General features: G+C 35.4%; 1 protein-coding gene across 1 annotated transcript in view; it reads right to left on the bottom strand.

Moving 5' to 3' along the window:
- Positions 1-18,861, bottom strand: part of DLG1 (discs large MAGUK scaffold protein 1) — a 392,072-nt gene that overhangs the window by 93,519 nt on the left and 279,692 nt on the right. The window contains exons 12-14 of the mRNA XM_007957092.2: positions 15,731-15,851; positions 11,009-11,165; positions 524-626 (exon numbers count right to left, since the gene is read on the bottom strand). Coding sequence (XP_007955283.1) covers positions 524-626; positions 11,009-11,165; positions 15,731-15,851 — 381 coding nt within the window. The remainder of the gene's footprint in view (positions 1-523; positions 627-11,008; positions 11,166-15,730; positions 15,852-18,861) is intronic.

Raw genomic sequence — 18,861 nt, 5'->3', positions numbered from 1 at the left:
GGAGGAACGGTTGGAGAAAGGGCTGGAGGGAGGCAACATGTGTGGCCTGGCAGGAATAGGCCTTGGGTTACTGCTGGTAATCCTGTCTTCCTCTTGTAGGGTTAGAGGAGGTCAGAACATGTGGCCTCCTTGCTGTTTTTGCAAAGACTATGAAAAATTCAGATGACTTAATTTTCTTTGGCAATATTACTATATTTGCTTATAGTTTTTAATCTTTTCAGATGAATGAGCTTGTAAAAGATGTATGTTTGGTTAAAGTCAAGATTAAAAATAAATAAATTCCTGAAAATTAATCCAAGTAATGATGCCATGCTCAAGATAGAGTTGTTCAATGTAAGTTCCTATAACTTATTTAGATACTTTTGACCTGTATAGTAAACTAGGTTCAGGCTAGGCAAAAACTAGTTTAATAAATGATACCAAATGAGAAAGAAAAATCAGTTTGAAAAGTAAAATACTGTTAAGAGGAAGACTTTTAAAAACTTAAATAAACAATACACATAAATAGCAAAAGTTTTATTACCTTCAGGTCGATACTGTGCAACAATTGTGACAGCCTGACCAGCATTTTTCAATGCAGCTGCTGCCTGCTCATGGCTGGCAGCTCTGAGGTCAACACTGTTCACCTGTAAATCAAACCAAATCTTAATCTGAGACAACTAATCATAATGATTAAAAATCACAATAGGCTCTTTTTTGAGTAGGCATAAATTAAAAAAAAAAAAAAAGAAAAACCTCATTTTGTTGCAATTATTTTACCAGTAAAATATTTTCTTGTTCTCAATTACTAAAAATATACTGTGTAGGAAAACAAAAGATTAGTATTATTCAAAATAACTTTTTTTTCCCACTAAAAATACTGTGCTTAACGTCAAGTAAACAAAACCAAAACATTTCTTCCCCCTATGTTTTCTAGGAGGGTACCTAGCAATCTCTTACAGAGTATACTTTAATTTGATAAAATGAAAAATCAACAGGTGCCATCAATTTGTACATTTCATTTCACTTACTAGTGCTTGAATTACTATTCAAGCAATGAGGGGGAAGTTACTTTTGTTTGTAGCATCCTTTCACCTGTAACATGGCACATGCTTACCCTCTATTGTTCCTATCAGTTCCAATTCTCTTCCTTCCTTCCTTCCTTATGGTATAACAAGGAACGCAATTACTCAAAAGTATTTAAATAGCTCAGATTTAAAGAACTAACAATTAAATAGAGGAAATTTTAGTTAAATTAATAAGGAGCTGTTGTTGAATAAATGACTCTTCCCTTGGTGAAATAGTTACTAAGTGATTAATCCCAGAAGAATAAGCAATATAGCTATTAATTCTGAAAGGTTGCTAATACCTGGTATATGCTGCAACATCAACTAATCTAAATAAATATTATAATATGGATATTAGAGAGTATCTCTAGCTAAAGATGGCTATAAAAAACTCAATACAATGTATACCTAGTTATACTGTCTAGAAAAACCTCCTCATTTTCCAGGAGAACAAACCAGAGATGAAATATAAACTTTTTTTTCCACAGATTATCAAAGAGATCATTGTGTACAATGCTCTCGCTCCAAAGACTTCTATTTCATAATTTGTGAAAATTTATCTTCTTTTAAAACCACTTGCAGCAGTCCATTGATAGGAAATAGCCAGAAATTCAAGCCAGTTTCAGAATAGAACACAGAATGAGGGATATATCACTCACTGCTCATGTCAAATGGATCTTGGCTGAAAGCAATACCAGAAAGATGTTTACCTTTGTTTTGTTGACCATGAAAAGGCATTCGAATGTATGGATCATAACAAATTATGGAACATGTCGAAGAATGAGAATTCCAGAACACTTAACTATGCTAATGAGGAACCTGTGCACAGCCAAGAGGTCATTGTTCAAACAGAATAAGGGGATACTGAATAGGAGAGCTCTGGTGGCCTAGTACCTAAGGCATCTGACTGCTAACCTGAAGGCTGGTGGTTCAAACCCACCAGCCACTCCTCAGAAGGAAGGTTGAGCAATCTACTTCTGTAGAGATACCACCTTGGAAACCCAAGGAGGGGTCTCTATGACTTGGATCTGACTTAACACCAGTGAGTTTGGTTTGGTTTTTTGAAGTGTTTAGTATCAGGAAAGGTATATGAAAGGGTTTTATCTTTCCCCATACTTATTCAATCTGTATGCTGAGCAAATAATCCAAGAAGTTGGACTATATGAAGAACAACATGGCATCAGGATTGGAGGAAGATTCATTAACGACCTGTGATACAACTTTGACACAACTTTGCCTGATGACAGTAATGACCTGAAGTACTTACTGATGAAGATCAAAGACTACAGCCTTCAGTATGGATTATACCTCAATGTAAAGAAAAAAAAAAAAAAAAAAAATCCTCATAACGGGACCAAAAAGCAACATCATGATAAATGGAGAAAAGAGTGAAGTTGTCAAGGATTTCATTTTATTTGGATCCACAATCAACACCTAGGGAAGTAGCTAGCAGTCAAGAAATCAAATGACATAATGGAATAGGCAAATTTGCTGCAAAATATCTCTTTAAAATGTTAAAGAAAAAAGATATCACTTTGAAGACTAAGGTGTGGCTGACCCAGGCTATGGTATTTTCAATAGCCTCATATGCATGTGACACCTGGGCAATGAATACGAAAGATCCCAGAATAAATGATGCATTTGAAGTGTAGTGTTAGAGAAGGATGCTGAATAAACAAACATGTACTGCCAGAAGAATAAATGAATCTTCCTTGGAAGAAGTATAGTCACAATGCTCCTTAGAAGTAAGAGTAGTTAGACTTCGTCTTACCCACTTTAGTCATGTTGTCAGAAGGGACCAGTCCCTGAAAAAGGATATCATGCTTGGTAAAGTAGAAGGCTAGTAAAAAAGAGGAAGACTCTCAACAAGATAGATTGCCACAGGGGCTGCAATGATAGGTTCAAGCATAGAAACGATTTTGAGGATGCAGGACTGGGCAGGATTTTGTTCTGTTCTACAAAGAGTTGCCGTGAGGCAAAACTGTCTCAACAGTAACTAACAACAACATCAGAGAGATCAGTTCTTCCCAAAATAAGACAAAATTTTTAGAACATTCATGGGAGCAATATACTTGAATGTAATAAATTTTAATAATCAATTTTTGTTTTTTCAAAGATCAATGAATAGAAATGTTCAGGATCTTCACTGAGTATTTTTGAAAAGGAGGAAGTGTCATGTCATTTTTATATGAAAGCCTATTTTGTCAAGATCTAATCTAAAATCTTTTAAAGAATGCATATTAATTTTGAAAAATATGACTATGATTGCAGAAATTCCTATTTTTGTAAAATTTACATAAAAGTAAATTTTATCCATGTAAAGACTAGGTGATTAGATTATCTGCAAAGGATATTTTTCTGCAACTAAATTAAAACACATACCAATCCAATGTGTATTGTTTTGGAATGGTTATGTGTTTTAATTTAGCTGCAGAAAAAATATCCTTTGCAGATAATCTAATCACCTAGACTTTACATGGATAAAATTTACTTTTATGTAAATTTTACAAAAATAAGAATTTCTGCAATCATAGTCGTATTTTTTTTTTCTCTATGAGTCGGGTCCGACTTGACGGCACACAACAACAACAAACCATTCCAATGAAAACCAAGATATAAGAATTCTAATCTAAAAAAATGTTACCATATGGCTATTAGAGAATATCTCTAGCTAAAACTGGACACACACACACACAAGGTAACACAATGCATACCTAGTTGTACTTTGAGCAGAAAGAAAATTCTAATTTCCAGTAGAATTAGAGAAGGAATATTAAAGATTTTATTTATGTATTTATTTATTATAGATTATCAAGGAGCTTAAAATTTTAATGAATTATTCCTGTACAGAAATGTGTGCTACAGAAAGATGGGAAGACAACCTAAACAGATTTAAAACAGCAATAATTTTGCTGAACAAGACTACAAATTAATGACTTTCTAAAATATCTCTAAAAAAATTCTAATAGAAAGTTATGTTACCAAGAATATTTCAGAAGAAATCCCTGCATTGAGAAATTATACTGGTATAAATAGCATTAGGGTGTTTTTTTTCCCTACACAAACATTTAAAATATTCAGATGTAATTCACAAACCATAAAATGCATACTCTTAAAGTGTGTAAGTCAGTGGTTTTCAGTATATTCACAAGATTGTGCAATCATCATCACTATCTAATTCTAAAACATCTCATTACCCTCAAAAGAAACTCCACACCCATTAGCAGTCACTTCCTTCTCTCCCCCCACTCCCTGCCCATTTCACATAAAGAAATTCTAAAATATGTGGCTGCATTTGCTTGTCTCCTTGAACTCAGCATATTTTCACAATTCACCAAGCATGAATCAGTATTTCATTCCTTTTTATTATTATTCAATAATATCCCATTATATGGATATACTGCTTTGTTATCTATTCATCAGTTGATGGACTTTCAGGTTGTGTGTACTTTTTGGCTGTTATATACATAAAAATGCTGCTATGAACATTTGTAGGAGGTCCTGGTAGCATAGTGGCTAGGACACTTGCCTGCTAACCAGACGGCTGGCGGTTCAAACCCACCAGCCACTCCTCGGAAGGAAGGCTGGGCAATCCTACTTCCGTAGTGATACTGCCTCGGAAACCCAAGGAGGGGTCGCTATGAGTCGGGGCCGACTCGACGGCACACAACAACAACAACAACAACAACATGAACATTTGTGTGCAAGTTTTTGTGTAAACATATGTTTTCAATTCTCTTGGGTATTATACACCTAGGATCATATGATAACTCTGTGTTGACGTTTCAAGGAGCTGATAAACTGATTTCCAAAGCGGCTGCAGCACTTCATGGAAGGAGGGATATATCCCTGTTGATGTCAGATACATCTCGGCCCAAAGCTGAGAATACCAGAAAGAAATATATTCACCTGTGTTTCACTGACTACATGAAGGCATTAGATTGTTTAGATTTTTAACAAATTACGGGTAATATTATGAAGAATGGGAATTTCGGAACACTTAATTTTGCTCATGTGGAATGTGTACATGTGTCAAGAAGCAGACAATCAAATACAACAAGGGGATACTGTGTGGTTTAAAACTGGAAAAGGTGCATGGCAGTGTTCTATCCTTTCCCCTTACCTATTCAAACTGTTTGCTGAACAAATAATCAAGAGTTCTGCAGCTCTGTAGTTAAGTTTTGATATCAGGAAGTGGTTCTTCCAACTTTGTTGTTTCTTTTTCAGTATTATTTCGGCCATTATTGGTCTTTCATTTTCATATGAATTTTAGGATCCGCTTGAAATTTCTGAAAAAAGGCAGCTGGTATTCTGATAGGATTTGAATTCAATTTGTAGATTAATTTGGGGAATACTGTCATTTTAGGAGCTCTGGTAGCATAGTGCCTAAGGCACTTGACTGCTAACCAGAAGGCTGGCGGTTCAAACCCACCAGCCACTCCTTGGAAGGAAGGTTGGGCAATCTACTTCCGTAGTGATACTGCCTCAGAAACCCAAGGAGGGGTCGCCATGAGTCGGATACAACTCAACAGCAGTGGGTTTGGTTTGATTTTTTTGGTCATTTTAAGGAAACTATGTCTTCTAATCTATGAATGCAGAATATCTATTCATTTGTTTTTGTCTTCTGTAATTTAACAATGTTTTGTACTTTTCGGTGTACAAGTTTTATACTTTTTAGTTAAATTTATTCCTAAGTATTTTATTCTGTTTGATAATATTAAAAATGAAACCTTTACTTTCATTTTTGGACTGCTCAATGCTGAAGTCTTTGTTTGGTTTGGTATCATGGTAATATTAGTGTTACAGGATGAGTGAAGTATGTCCTTCCTTTTTCTTTTTTGGGGAAGATTTTGTGAAGGATTGGTGTTAATTATTCTTTAACCATTTTGTAGAATTCACCAGTGAAACCTTTTGATTACCTTTTTCATTCCTCCTGTGGTTATTTGTATTTTCTTTTTATCTTGAACAGTATTGCTAGAGGTTTGTAAAATTTTACTAGTATTTTTTATGAAACAACAAATGAACTTTTAACTATGTTGATGTTTCCCTATCTTTTGTTTATTTTCCTCCAAAGTAAAGAATAACACAACTCTTCTCTGTCAGGCTACTAGAGTAGGAGGATGCATCAATATGACCTGTAGCTGAGATGGAACTGGATTTTGTTGAAACTAACTTTAAGCTGGTTTCAGTTGATACTGCTTCAAATATTTCGAGAGCAGGATAAAAGCCTTTTCCTTCTGAGGGGGTCTAGGGTAAAGCACTAGCAAGATTCTCAAGATTTGTTTGTGTTTTACAGCTGAATTACAACTTTCAAAACTCTCTGCATTATAGCCCACAGGTCAGTTTTCTGGATTGATGGTTAAGTTCTATTTGCTTTCCAGACTGGTCTCAGGCTTTGCATCTTGGGAGTCCCTCTGTCCACAATATCTTGGAGGGCTTTATCTCAGCTCTCTGGCTCCACTCTCATCTCTTAGCAGTTGAAAGTACAGAGTGTCTGTCTATTCTTTGTCTTCTTCCTGCCAATCTACTAAGTAAGTCTTAGTAGACTAGTATTTTCTCTTCTATGAAGGGCTAGTTTCTTTCTGTAGGTTAGTTCACTCAGATTTCTTTGAATCCTCAGTTCCCTGATAGGTTTGTTACTGCTGTTGTTAGGTGTCATCTAGTCAGTTTCAACTCATAGCAGCCCTATGTACAACAGAATGAAATACTACCTGGTCCTGCGCCATTCTCATAATCATTGCTATGGTTGAGCCTACAGTTGCAGCCACTGTGTAAATCTATTTCCTTAAAGGTCTTTCTCTTTTATGCCAACCCTCTAATTCACCAAGCATGATGTCCTCTGAGGACTGGTCCCTCCTGATTAAATGTCTAAAGTATGTCAGACAAAGTCTTGCCATCCTCCCTTCTACAGAGCATTCTGGCTATACTTCTTCCAAGACAGATTTGGTCTTTCTTTTGGCAGTCCATGGTATATTGAATTTTTTTGCCAACATCATCATTCAAATACATCAATTATTCTTTAGCCTTCCTTACACACTGTCCAGCTTTCATATGCATATTAGGAGACTGAAAATACCATGGCTTGAGTCAAGTGCATCTTAGTTCACAAAGTGGTATCTTTGCTTTTTAACACTTTAAAGAGGTCTTTCCCAGCAGATTTGCCCAGTGCAGCATGTTCTCTGATTTCTTGAATGCTGTTTCCCTGTATGTTGACTGTGGATCCAAGTAAAATGAAATCCTTAGCAACTTAAACATTTCCTCCATTTTTCATGATGTTACTTACTGGTTCAGCTGTGAGGATTTTTATGCTGAGGTGTAGTCCAAACTAAAGGCTACAGTCTTTGATCTTTACCAGTAAGTGTTTCAAGTCCTCTTTGCTTTTAGCAAGCAAGGTTGTGTTATCTGCTTAACGTAGGCTGTTAGTAAGTCTCCCTCCAATCCTAATGCTGAGTTCTGGTAAGTTTAGTTTTTCTGAACTTATCCAGATTAATTTATCCTAACTGTTTTGGATGTTAAGATATGAGTGATGGTCTATTTCTGCTTTTCAAATCTGTTCTAATGATCACTATTTTTGTGTAATACTATGCTATTTTAACTGCTGCACCTTTAAATATCGAAATGCAATTTCCATTCACCTATACTGCATATTAATAATTTTGTAAGATTGTAGTACTATAATCCTTAATGAAGTATTGCTGCATATTTGAAGACTCAAGTGCTCAAGAGCTATGTGCTTTCAAGCACCAGCTGGTAACCCTGACATCACAGAAAAACTCAAACAAAAATTGACTTCTTATTTTGTAAATCAGTCGCCTCTCTTTCTGTCCTGGATTCAGTCTATACTTGAATTAAAATTATCAAAGAGAGTAGGATGTAGAAATATGTTGACACATCTAAGTATGTGTGGGGAGGATGAAAATGTGAGAAAAACTGATCTGAAAACTTCATAAAAGATGCAATTTGTATTTCTGGAATTACTTTCCTATTATGTTCCAGCCATATATATTTTCAATTTTGGGAATATTTTCTGATTTTCCTTATTTTACATTTGTAGTTGGAAATGTATCTACTGATTTATATAGAAGAAATGATTTAAAATATTAACAATGTTGAAAGGGAGCTCTGGTAGTATACTGCTTAAGGCATCTGACTGCTAACCCGGTTCAAACCACCAGCCACTCCTCGGAAGGAAGGTTGGGCAATCTACTTCCGTAGTGATACTGCCTTGGAAACCCAAGAAGGGATCACTTTGAATCAGATCTGACTCAACAGCAGTAAGTTTTTTTTTGAAATCAATATTGATTTAAATATCCAGATTTAAATATCCAGAATTTAAACTTTGTTCCTAAATCTCAAATCCTAAAATTTCAGAAAGTGTTACTTTACAATTTCTAATTAAAAACAAAGCAGCACAGCATAATATAGTGGTGAGAAGGAATCCTACTATTTATTAGCTATTATTGGCTCTATTTTTTAGCTACTATGGACAAACTAATACCTAAAAAATAGAGCCAATAATAGCTATCAAATAGGATTCCTTCTCACCGCTGTATTATGCTGTGCTGCTTTGTTTTAAATTAGAAATTATAAAGTAACACTTTCTGAAATTTTAGGATTTGAGATTTAGGAACAAAGTTTATATTCTGGATCAACAGTACTATTCAATGAGTCAGGTCTGACTCAAAGGCACATAACAACAATGGACAAAATAATCTTTAAAGTTCAGTGTTTTCACTGGGAAAATGGTGATAAGAATGATGCTCTTGGGAATCTACCATAAGCCACTGTAAAATATTTCTGGAGAAACACCTTTCACCCTCCCTACAAAATTCAAGCAGCACTGGATTTGCACAAATAAAGTAACACTGAAGATAAGCTCACAAAGCAAAATTTAGAATATGAGAAAGTTCACCATGAGTCACCAAAAAACAGCATGTATTAGACACCTACGAACTTCAGAAAATAAACTATTTGATTAAAAAAAAAAAAATCTCTAAAAGAAAATAAAAAGATGCATGTAACCAAGATTCCCTGAGAACACCAATGCAGACTCAAAAAAGAACAAGAGTATCTTGTAGAAAAAAAAATATGATACACTGAAATGAAAATCTTAGTTTTGGTTTAAAGAGCAGATTAGACATAGATGAAGAAAATCTGTGAATTAGAAAACAGATCTGAAGTAATGGATTACAAGAAGACAGGGTAATAAATACCAAAAGATATGGAAAAGTGAATCTAAGTCCGTCACAGGAGTTCAAGAAGGCCAGAATCATATAAAGTAGGAATGGAAAAATTTGACAAGACAATGACTAAGAAGTTTCTAGAAAGAAGAAACACATCATGAATGATGATGAACTCTCCTTTGATATCAGGAAGCATAATGAATCCCAATCAGAGTAAGTAAAATTGGAGATAGATGCATTTTAGTGAAACTGCAATAGATCAAAGACAAAGAGATCTTAAATGCAGAGAGAAAAGAAAAAATCACTCACAAACAACAGTAAGAATGTGAGCTGACAGCATAAAACAGCATCTTCAAAGTACAGAGAGATAATAGCTGTCAACCTAAAAATGTCAGACTGAACTAAATTTATGAATAAGGTTAAAACATATTTTCAAACAAAAGCACTGCTGAAAGCAAGGCTCTCATTAAGGTGAATCTGAATATTGATGGGATATTTTTCCTTTTTTACAATGACTAGGGAGTTCTACTAGTTTGTGGAGAATGGGAGCTAAAAATGCTAAATTGCAAGATAGTTCTTTACAATGAATAACTGACCCATCCAAAATGCTAGAGTGACTCATTGAGATATGTTGTGTTGTTGTTATGTGCCGTCGAGTCGGCCCCGACTCATAGTGACCCCTCCTTGGGTTTCCGAGGCAGTATCACTACGGAAGTAGGATTGCCCAACCTTCCTTCCGAGGAGTGGCTGGTGGGTTTGAACCGCCAGTCTTCTGGTTAGCAGGCAAGTGTCTTAGCCACTATGCTAGCAGAGCTCCCCATTGAGATATAGAAGCAAAAATTAGGTACCAAAAAAAAAAAAGATGTATCAATAAAGAAATTATAGACCATGTGGGTTAACTGTTAAAGAACAAAAATGAAAATGACAAAATTTCAAAGTATAAAAATGAAACAGAAGTAAAACACTGGAAATAATGTGATTTAGAATTGAAGTTTCCCAAGGTCTGTGTGCTATTAGGACAAAAAGTAGAGCTATTGATCAGTTTTAGTCTAAAACTGTTAAGATTTAATAATTATATAAGCACACAGACAAATGGATATAAAAGATGAGGCAAATATCCAGCAAAGGAAAAAAAAAAAAAGTTAATATACCCACCAAAACTTACTGCCACCAAGTTGATTCAGACTTATAGTTAACCTCTTGGACAGAGTAGAACTGCCTAACAGGGTTTCCAAAGCTATAACCTTTACAGGAGCAGAATATGCTATATCTTTTTCCCAGAGTGGCTAGTGGGTTTGAACTACTGACTTTTGGTTAGCAGCTGAGTGCTTACCCACCGTGCCACCATGTCTCCTAAAATTAATATATCAAACCAAAACCAAACTCACTGCCATCGTGTCAATTCTGACTCATAGAATCCCCATCGGGTTTCCAAAGTGTTAAATTTTACAGAAGTAGACTGCCCCATCTTTCTTTTGCAGAGCAGCTGGTGGGTTTGTCTTAGGCACTATGTCACCAGAGCTCCTTATATTCCCTTAAAGCACATTTATAAAATCCGACCCTTTATAAGTAAGTCAAATATTATCAAAAAATCTATCATGAAGTTCTCTGATAACAGTATAATTACGCTGTATAAAGTTAAGAATATAACCAAAATATCCCTATAACTTTACGATGTAAAAAACAAAAAAACAAAATCAAACCAAAATGTACTTCTAATAATTAATAGGTCATCATTAAAATGACAAAAACATTATTATTTTGATTAACACATCCTACCGATATAATACGGTCTCCCTTTCTGAGCTCTCCACTAAGATCAGCAGGTCCTCCAGCCAATATAAAGGAAATAAATATTCCTTCTCCATCTTCACCTCCTACAATATTGAAACCAAGGCCTGTTGAGCCTCGATGAAGAACGACTTTTCGTGGTTCCCTAAAAATTAAAAAAAAAGTTAAAAACCTTAAAATTAAAATGAACTTGATGTTCTATCAATGACAATTCTCTTGATAGCTCTTATGTTATCAGACTATAAAAACAAAAGGGACAAAACAGTATGGAAAGTAAAAAATAATATAAAAATGCCTAAAACAAAACTGAACCTTGTTCAAGAAATATATTGCCTATGAAGTAGTCCCTATCCAAACTTCATCCTAGCTTTTATGAAAGGCAGACATCCCTTTATTTTAAGGAAAGGTAGGCCTTTACTCCAATTCCCAAGAGTTGAATCAGGACTTACTGGTACAACCAGTCATTGCAATCCAGTCTCATTGTTAAAAGTTAGGCTGTGACTGCATTCTGGTCTCTGAGAAAGGGGAATTTTACTGTCACTTCCTTAATCAAGACAGACTTTAAAATGAACAAAGCACTTGTGCCCTTAACTCCCATCAAACAAAGGAATAGCAATAGAACCTTTTTATTGTTTGGACATCACAATGAAGATGAGACCTACAGAGTACAAGAAATCTAAGGCTGCTACACCAACCCTGGAATGGCCAATCTCTAGACTTTTTATTATATGAAATAAGTACCTTTAAGTATCTTTATTGTTTAAGCCATGATTAGTGGTTTCTTTATCCTTTTTTTTTTTTTTTTGTATTAGTAGCAGATATAAAACACAGTAACGGCTACAATTTTTCTTAACTGATGTAATCATGTGTAAGTATGCTGTATAAATGGAATGATTTGAACATGATCTGTAGAAACACATTTTAAAGAATTATCTACTGAATAGTTATTAGGCTGTTACCGTCACAGTTGCATTTTACACAGAAAAGAAGAACTATAGAAAACATAATTAAAAGTTTAGGCTAGAGTTATTTCATTTCTTCAATTCTAAGATGCATACTGCCCCCCCACAAAACACTCCCTAGGGCTAAATACATATACTACATTTCACTGATTCTATTAGGTATCTCCCCCCCCTTTAAAAATTTCTAAAATCAAATATATCTTACCATTGATAACGTTTCACAATTTCACAGTTGAGACATAATTGTGGGAGAATAATAATAATTTCTGGTAAGACTATGAAATTGGCAGCAGTAGCAGATTATTTTAGATTTGATGAAATACAGAATATCATTCTTAATCAGAATCTAGCATACTTAGTGAGCATTTCAAATTTTAAACATTTATCTATCACAAAACGTCTAATGAGTTAAATATTTTTAAAAAAGGAATTTTAGGGATCCTTCCTTTTAATTTGGAATTAATCTTTTAAAATATCCCTCTGCACCCCAAAAAAAAAAAAAAATCCACTGCCATCAACTTGATTCCCACTCATAGCGACCTCCATTGGGTTTCTGAGGTAGTAAATCTTTTATGGAAGTAGATTGTCTGGTCTTCCTTCTGTGGAGCAGCTGGTGGGTTTGAACTGCCAACCTCCTGGTTAGCAGTCAAATGCCTTAGGTGCTGTACTACCAGAGCTCCTATGCACTCATATGTAGGAATTCACTATTACTCAATTTTGCCAGATCAATTTATATATATATATATTTAAAAACCCCAAAAAACCAAACTCACTGAGTTGGATCCAATTCATAGTGACCCCTCCTTGGGTTTCTGAGGCCCAATCATCCTTCTGAGGTTTGGTGGGTTTGAACCACTAGCCTCCTGGTTAGCAGTCAGATGTTTCAAGCACTATGCCACCAGAGCTTCTGCTGTTATGTGCCATAGAGTCAGACCTGACTCATAGCGACCCCTCCGTGGGTTTCCGAGGCAGTATCACTATGGAAGTAGATTGCCCAACCTTCCTTCCAAGGAATGGCTGGTGGGTTTGAACCACCAGCCTTCTGGTTAGCAGTAGAGTGCCTTAGGCACTACACTACCAGAGCTTGTATTTTTGTATAAAAATATGAAAAATAAACAATGTATTGTTTAGGATATATATGTAAGAAAAAAGGGAATAATAAACACAAAATTCAGGAAAGTAGTTATCTTGGTAGGAGCAGGGGTCAGTGTAGGACAGGCTAGTGTAGGACTAGTGGTACAGGTAGGTTTCACTATACTAGTGATGTTTTGTTTCCTATGCTAGATGGTGGGCTCATTATTCAGGGCTTCCACTATGCTTTAAAATATACATGATTTATATTTTTATATAGATAATATTTAATAAAAATACTCTTCTGAAATGCAACAGTACTTCCAGAGAAAAATGCATTATGATTTTCAAATAACATAACTAAAATGAGCCATCAACTTGTGTGCTGGGATTTTTATTATTTTTTTTTGTATTGTGAGATGAAAACTTCAGAAAGATCACCCAGGGACAAACTGGAGAACTTCTAAGGTAGGACAAAGATTTCTGTATTTTGTTATCTAGCCAAAAAGGAGTGATTATCAATCAAAATGGAGTGATAAGACACACATTTAGGAAGATTAACTTATCTTGTAACCCACCTGCCAATCCAATCACTCAACCACTTGCTTTTCACAGAAAAGTAGGAAAATCAATAGACCTGCTATAGAATGCTGCATTTTTCTTCATATAGTCCACCTTCTCATATTATTTGCTCGGCATACAGATTGAGTAAGTATGGTGAAAGGATACAACCCTGACGCACATTCTTCCTGATTTTATACCACATGGTATCCCCTTGTTCTGTTCTAACTACAGCCTCCTTGTCTATGTACAGTTTCCTCACGAGCACAATTAAATATTCTGGAATTCCCATTCTTCTCAATGTTATTCATAATTTGTGGAATCCTCCTCAGAAGTGAGAATGGCCAGACTTTGTCTCACCTACTTTGGTCATGTGATGAGAAGGGACCAGTCCCTGAAGAAGGCTATCATGGTTGGTAAAGTGGAGGGTCAGAGAAAAGGGGAAGACCCTCAAGGAGATGGACTGCCAAAATAAGTTTCAAAAATAACAATAATGCATTTAACAAAAATATAACAGCAGATATTAACCGGTACACATTTAACATTAAATGATATATTTCTATAAATTATAAAGCAAATTGTATATAATATCTTATTATACATAGGGTCGCTGAGTCAGAATCTACTGGACAGCACCTAACAGCAACACATATATGCTAACATTTTTAATTTATATTTGTAAAATATGCAAAGAAGTTAGAGAAAAGACCACATAATCCATTAACTATTTTTCTCTTTACCTCTATAAATTGGCACTATTAGAAAACAACAAAAATAAAAGGCCATAACAGATCAGTCTAAGAGCATAGCCTAAAGATTCAACCTTAATATTCATTCCACAAATCAAGAATACTACCTCTTTCTGATAATTTTCATTTTCATTCTAAACACAATACTGAGCACCTCTTAAGTTCCAAACATCATTAACTCATAAGAAGAGGACAGTGATAAACACCCTATCTGTCCTTAATGAGATCATTGTAAAAAGTCAGAAGTCAGACAAGTAAAGAATAAAGAAGTTTCAAAAATATTAACAATAATGCATTTAATAAAAACATAACAGCAGATATTAATTGGTATACATTTAAGGTTAAATGATGTAATATCAAACATTTCATATCTGTAAATAATAAAGCAAACTGCACACAGTATCTTACTATTATATTGAATAATTAAAACAAGTATTTTTCACCAATTTTTTTCCACTTACTACAGTTCTTTGGGACTAAAAGGATAATGTACAGTTCAGTACAGTAACAAAAGTAAATGTCAGGAATCAGGATTTCAAAAATATAGACCAAATAAAGAAAATACCCCTTACTGAATTCTGAACATCAATAAATAATTGCTAGAGTAGTTTATGATGTATTTTAATAGATAAGAAATATAAAAAATGTTTTAAATACACATATAAAGTATATTCATAATATAGTTTTCAACTTAATTTCTAAGCATAATTTACCAATCCTTAAGAAAAAAAACCTAAGAACTGACTGCCACTGAGTTTATTCCACCTCACAGTGACCCTACTGGGTAGAGTAGAACTACCCCAGGGTTCCCAAGGCTATAAATCTTTAGAGAAACAGACTGCCCTGTCTTTCTCCTGAGGAGTGGCTAGTGGGTTGGAACTGCCAACCTTTTGGTTAGCAGCCAAATAAATGCCTTAAACATTGTACCACCAAAAGGGCAGTACTCAAAACAACAACAACAACAACGAAGAGCATTAATTTATTTGGTATATAAAATACTTCTACACTTCAGACTTTTCAATGAAAACTATAATGAAAAAAAAAATTAAGGTTTAAATTCATCATCCACCAATATAAATTTTTAGTTCTAAAACTGTGGCTATCTTATGTTGCTGATTAAAACTCCATATAATAGTTCCCTTTATGTAACAAGGTAGCATAGTGCCTAAGGCACTTGACTGCTCACCAGAAGGCTGGCGGTTCAAACCTACCAGCCACTCCTTGGAAGGGAGGTTGGGCAATCCTACTTCCGTAGTGATACTGCCTTGAAAATGCAAGGGGGGTTCGCTATGAGTCGAGGCCGACTCCACGGCAAACAACAACAACAACAACAAAAATGTAACAAGGATGAATATGAAATTCCTTACCTTGTAATTTCATCATCTCCAAGCACAGCTTTTGAAACTGGTGAGTATCGAGATGGTGATGCTGGTGTTTGGCTCAAGTAGGAAGATGGGCTAACATGGTTATCAATAGGCTGAGAAGAAGCTTCAAAACAAAGAAAACAGAACAAGTCATTCAGCACTACATCTGCGAATTATTAATTTTAAGGCCAATTAATGTATAATTCATAACCACTCATTTACATGATTTGCTGGTAGAGAAGATTTATTTATCAGATTAAAAAATTACATAGGCTTAGTTTCTTCTAAGTAGCAACTAGCTTAAATACTCAGTTCAATAAAGTAACCTTATCTCAAGTAACCTTGAGAAAACGAACTAGAAAAGAGTTTTATATTAACTTGTTTTCACAATGGAATCCAGGAAGGGTCTTACAAGAGATTTTCAAAACCTGTTGTTGTCAAGTTGCTGGTGGCTTCAAACTGCCAACCTATTTTACAGATTACCATTTTCTTTTTGAAAGCTCTTATGTAAATAATACCATGGTTGTTATTTTACCTTAAAACATATACTAATCAAGTATGTTTGATGATACAGATTAGCATTTTTGAAAAGTACAGCCAAAACCAAACTCACTATCATCAAGTTGGATCTGACTAACAGTGTCCTAGGGTTTCCAAAATGGTATCACTATGGAAGTAGATTGCCCAATCTTCCTTCTGAGGAGTGGCTAGTGGGTTTGAAACACCAGCCTTCTGGCTAGCAGTCAAACGCCTTAGGCACTATGCCACCAGAGTGCCCTTAAAAAGTATGTATACTGAAAATCTGTGAATAATAAAACTTAGAAGCCTAAAAATAGGTTCAGAAAGAACCTATACCTTGATAACTAGCTCAGATCTGTCAAGCTGATTTTTATCTATTCTTTTCTGTACACTCATAAAATACCAGAAACCTGGTAAAAAGCAACAACCAAAAAAACATCAAAAACTATGTTTTTGATTCATTCATTTCACTAATAATAAATATCACAGATAAGTTGTTACTCTAGCAAAGGATAAGCAAAAGATAGCTAAAAAGAGAAGAAAAATTGTAAAAGTGATTTCTGACTACGCTTTCCAAACACCCAGATAAGCAACATATTTCACTATAGCTTCCAAAGACACAACCAATTTGAATAATGAAACAGACAGTAAGAAATATTTAACTTTCTTCAGGCTTCAACCATGATAAAACTACAAAGCATTTAGAAATTTAGCAGTAATATTTATTAAACCATCTATCTCTTCTTTCATCAAATTATAGAGTGTCCTCTATACACGAAGTACTATGATATATATGACCACCACTACCACCACCAGTTGAGTTGATTCCACTCATGGCAACCTCATGTGTATCAGAGTAGAACTGTGCTCCACAGGGGCTTCAATAGCTGATTCTTCAGAAATAGATCACTAGGCCTTTCTTCATGATGTGTCTGGGTGGGCTCAAATCAACAATCATTGTTTAGCAGCTGAATGTGTTAACTATGTGCACCACCCAGAAACTTCATGGTACATACTGAGGGTACAATAACATTGGTGTTACCAGCCTTTAAGCTAGCCCTCAATTCATGGTGAGCAGATGCACAACAGAACGAAATGCTGCCTGGTCCTGTGTCATCTCCACAATCGGTTGTGAATCAGATCGTTGTCATCCACAGGGTTTTTATTGTATGGTTTAAAGGTAATTTCTTCCTAGTTCATCTTAATCTAAAGTTCTGTTGAAATCTGTTTAGCATTATAGCAACACACAAGACTCCAATGACAGATGAGTGATGGCTGTGCATAATAAGGTGCGTTGCCTTTGTACTAAACCTGGGTGTTCCACATGTTGTTGTAGTTGGGTGCTATCGAGTTGTCTCCGACTCACAGCAAATGTATGTACAACTGAACGAAATACTGCCTGGTTCCTGTGCCAACCTCACAATCCTTGCTATACCTGAGCCCATCACTGCAGACACTGTGTCAATCCATCTGGTTGAGGGCCTTCCCCTTCTTTGTTGACCCTTCACTTTACCAAGCATGATATCCTTCTCCAGAGAATGGTCCCTCTAACAACATGACTAAAGTAGGTCAGAAAAAGTCTGGCTATTTTCACTTCCAAGGAGCATTCCAGCTGCAATTCCTCCAGGACAGACTTGTTAGTTCTTTTGGCAGTCCATAGTACTTTCAGTATTCTTTGCCAACTCCACAACTTAAAAGCATCAACTCTTCTTCGATCTTCCTGATTCACTGTCCAGCTCTTACATGCATATGAGACGACTCAAAATACCATGGCTTGGGTTAGGCATGCCTCAATCTTCAAAAAGACTTTTCTGCTCTTTAGCACTTTTCAAAGAGGTCTTTTGCACATATTTTCCCAGTGCAATATGTCATCTGATGTGCTGACTGCTGCTTCCACTGGTGTTGATTGTGGAATCAAGTAATGTGAAATCTTAGACTTCAATCTTTTCTCCATTTATTGTGCTGCTGCTTACTGGTCTCGTTGTCAAGATTTTCATTCTCTCTATGTTGAGATGTAATCCATACTGCAGACTGTAGTTTTTAATATTCATCGGTAAATGCTTCAAGTCATCCTCACTATCAGCAAGCAAAGTTGGGTCATCAGCATATCGCAGGTTGTTAATGATTCTTCCTCCAATCCTGATGCCACGTTCTTCTTCATATACTCTAGCTTCTCAGATTATCTGCTGAGCGTACAGACTGAATAAGTATGGTGAAAGGACACAACCCTGACACATTCCCTTCTTGATTTTAAACCATGCAGCGTCCCCTTGATCTGTTCGAATGACAGCCTCCTGGTCTATGTACAACTTCCTCATGAGCATAATTAAGTGTTCGGGAATTCCCATTCTTTATAATGTTATCCATAATTTGTTATGATCCACACAATTGAATGTTTTTGCACAGTCAATAAAACACAAGTTAACATCTTTCTGCCATTCTTTGATTGCAGCCAAGATCCATCTGACATCAGAAATGATATCCCTCGTTCCATGTCCTCTTCTGAATCCAGCTTGCATTTCGGGAAGTTCTCTATCAATATACTGCTGCAACCATTTTTGAATTATCTTCAGTAAGATTTTAATTGTGTGTGATATTAATGATATTGTTTGATA

This window comes from Orycteropus afer, unplaced genomic scaffold (assembly GCF_000298275.1).
Source record: "Orycteropus afer afer isolate SDZICR_OR568_19922 unplaced genomic scaffold, OryAfe1.0 scaffold00703, whole genome shotgun sequence".
Classification (NCBI taxonomy): Eukaryota; Metazoa; Chordata; class Mammalia; order Tubulidentata; family Orycteropodidae; genus Orycteropus; species Orycteropus afer.
Note: the sequence above shows the minus strand (reverse complement) of the source record. Positions and strands in the feature narration are given on the sequence as shown.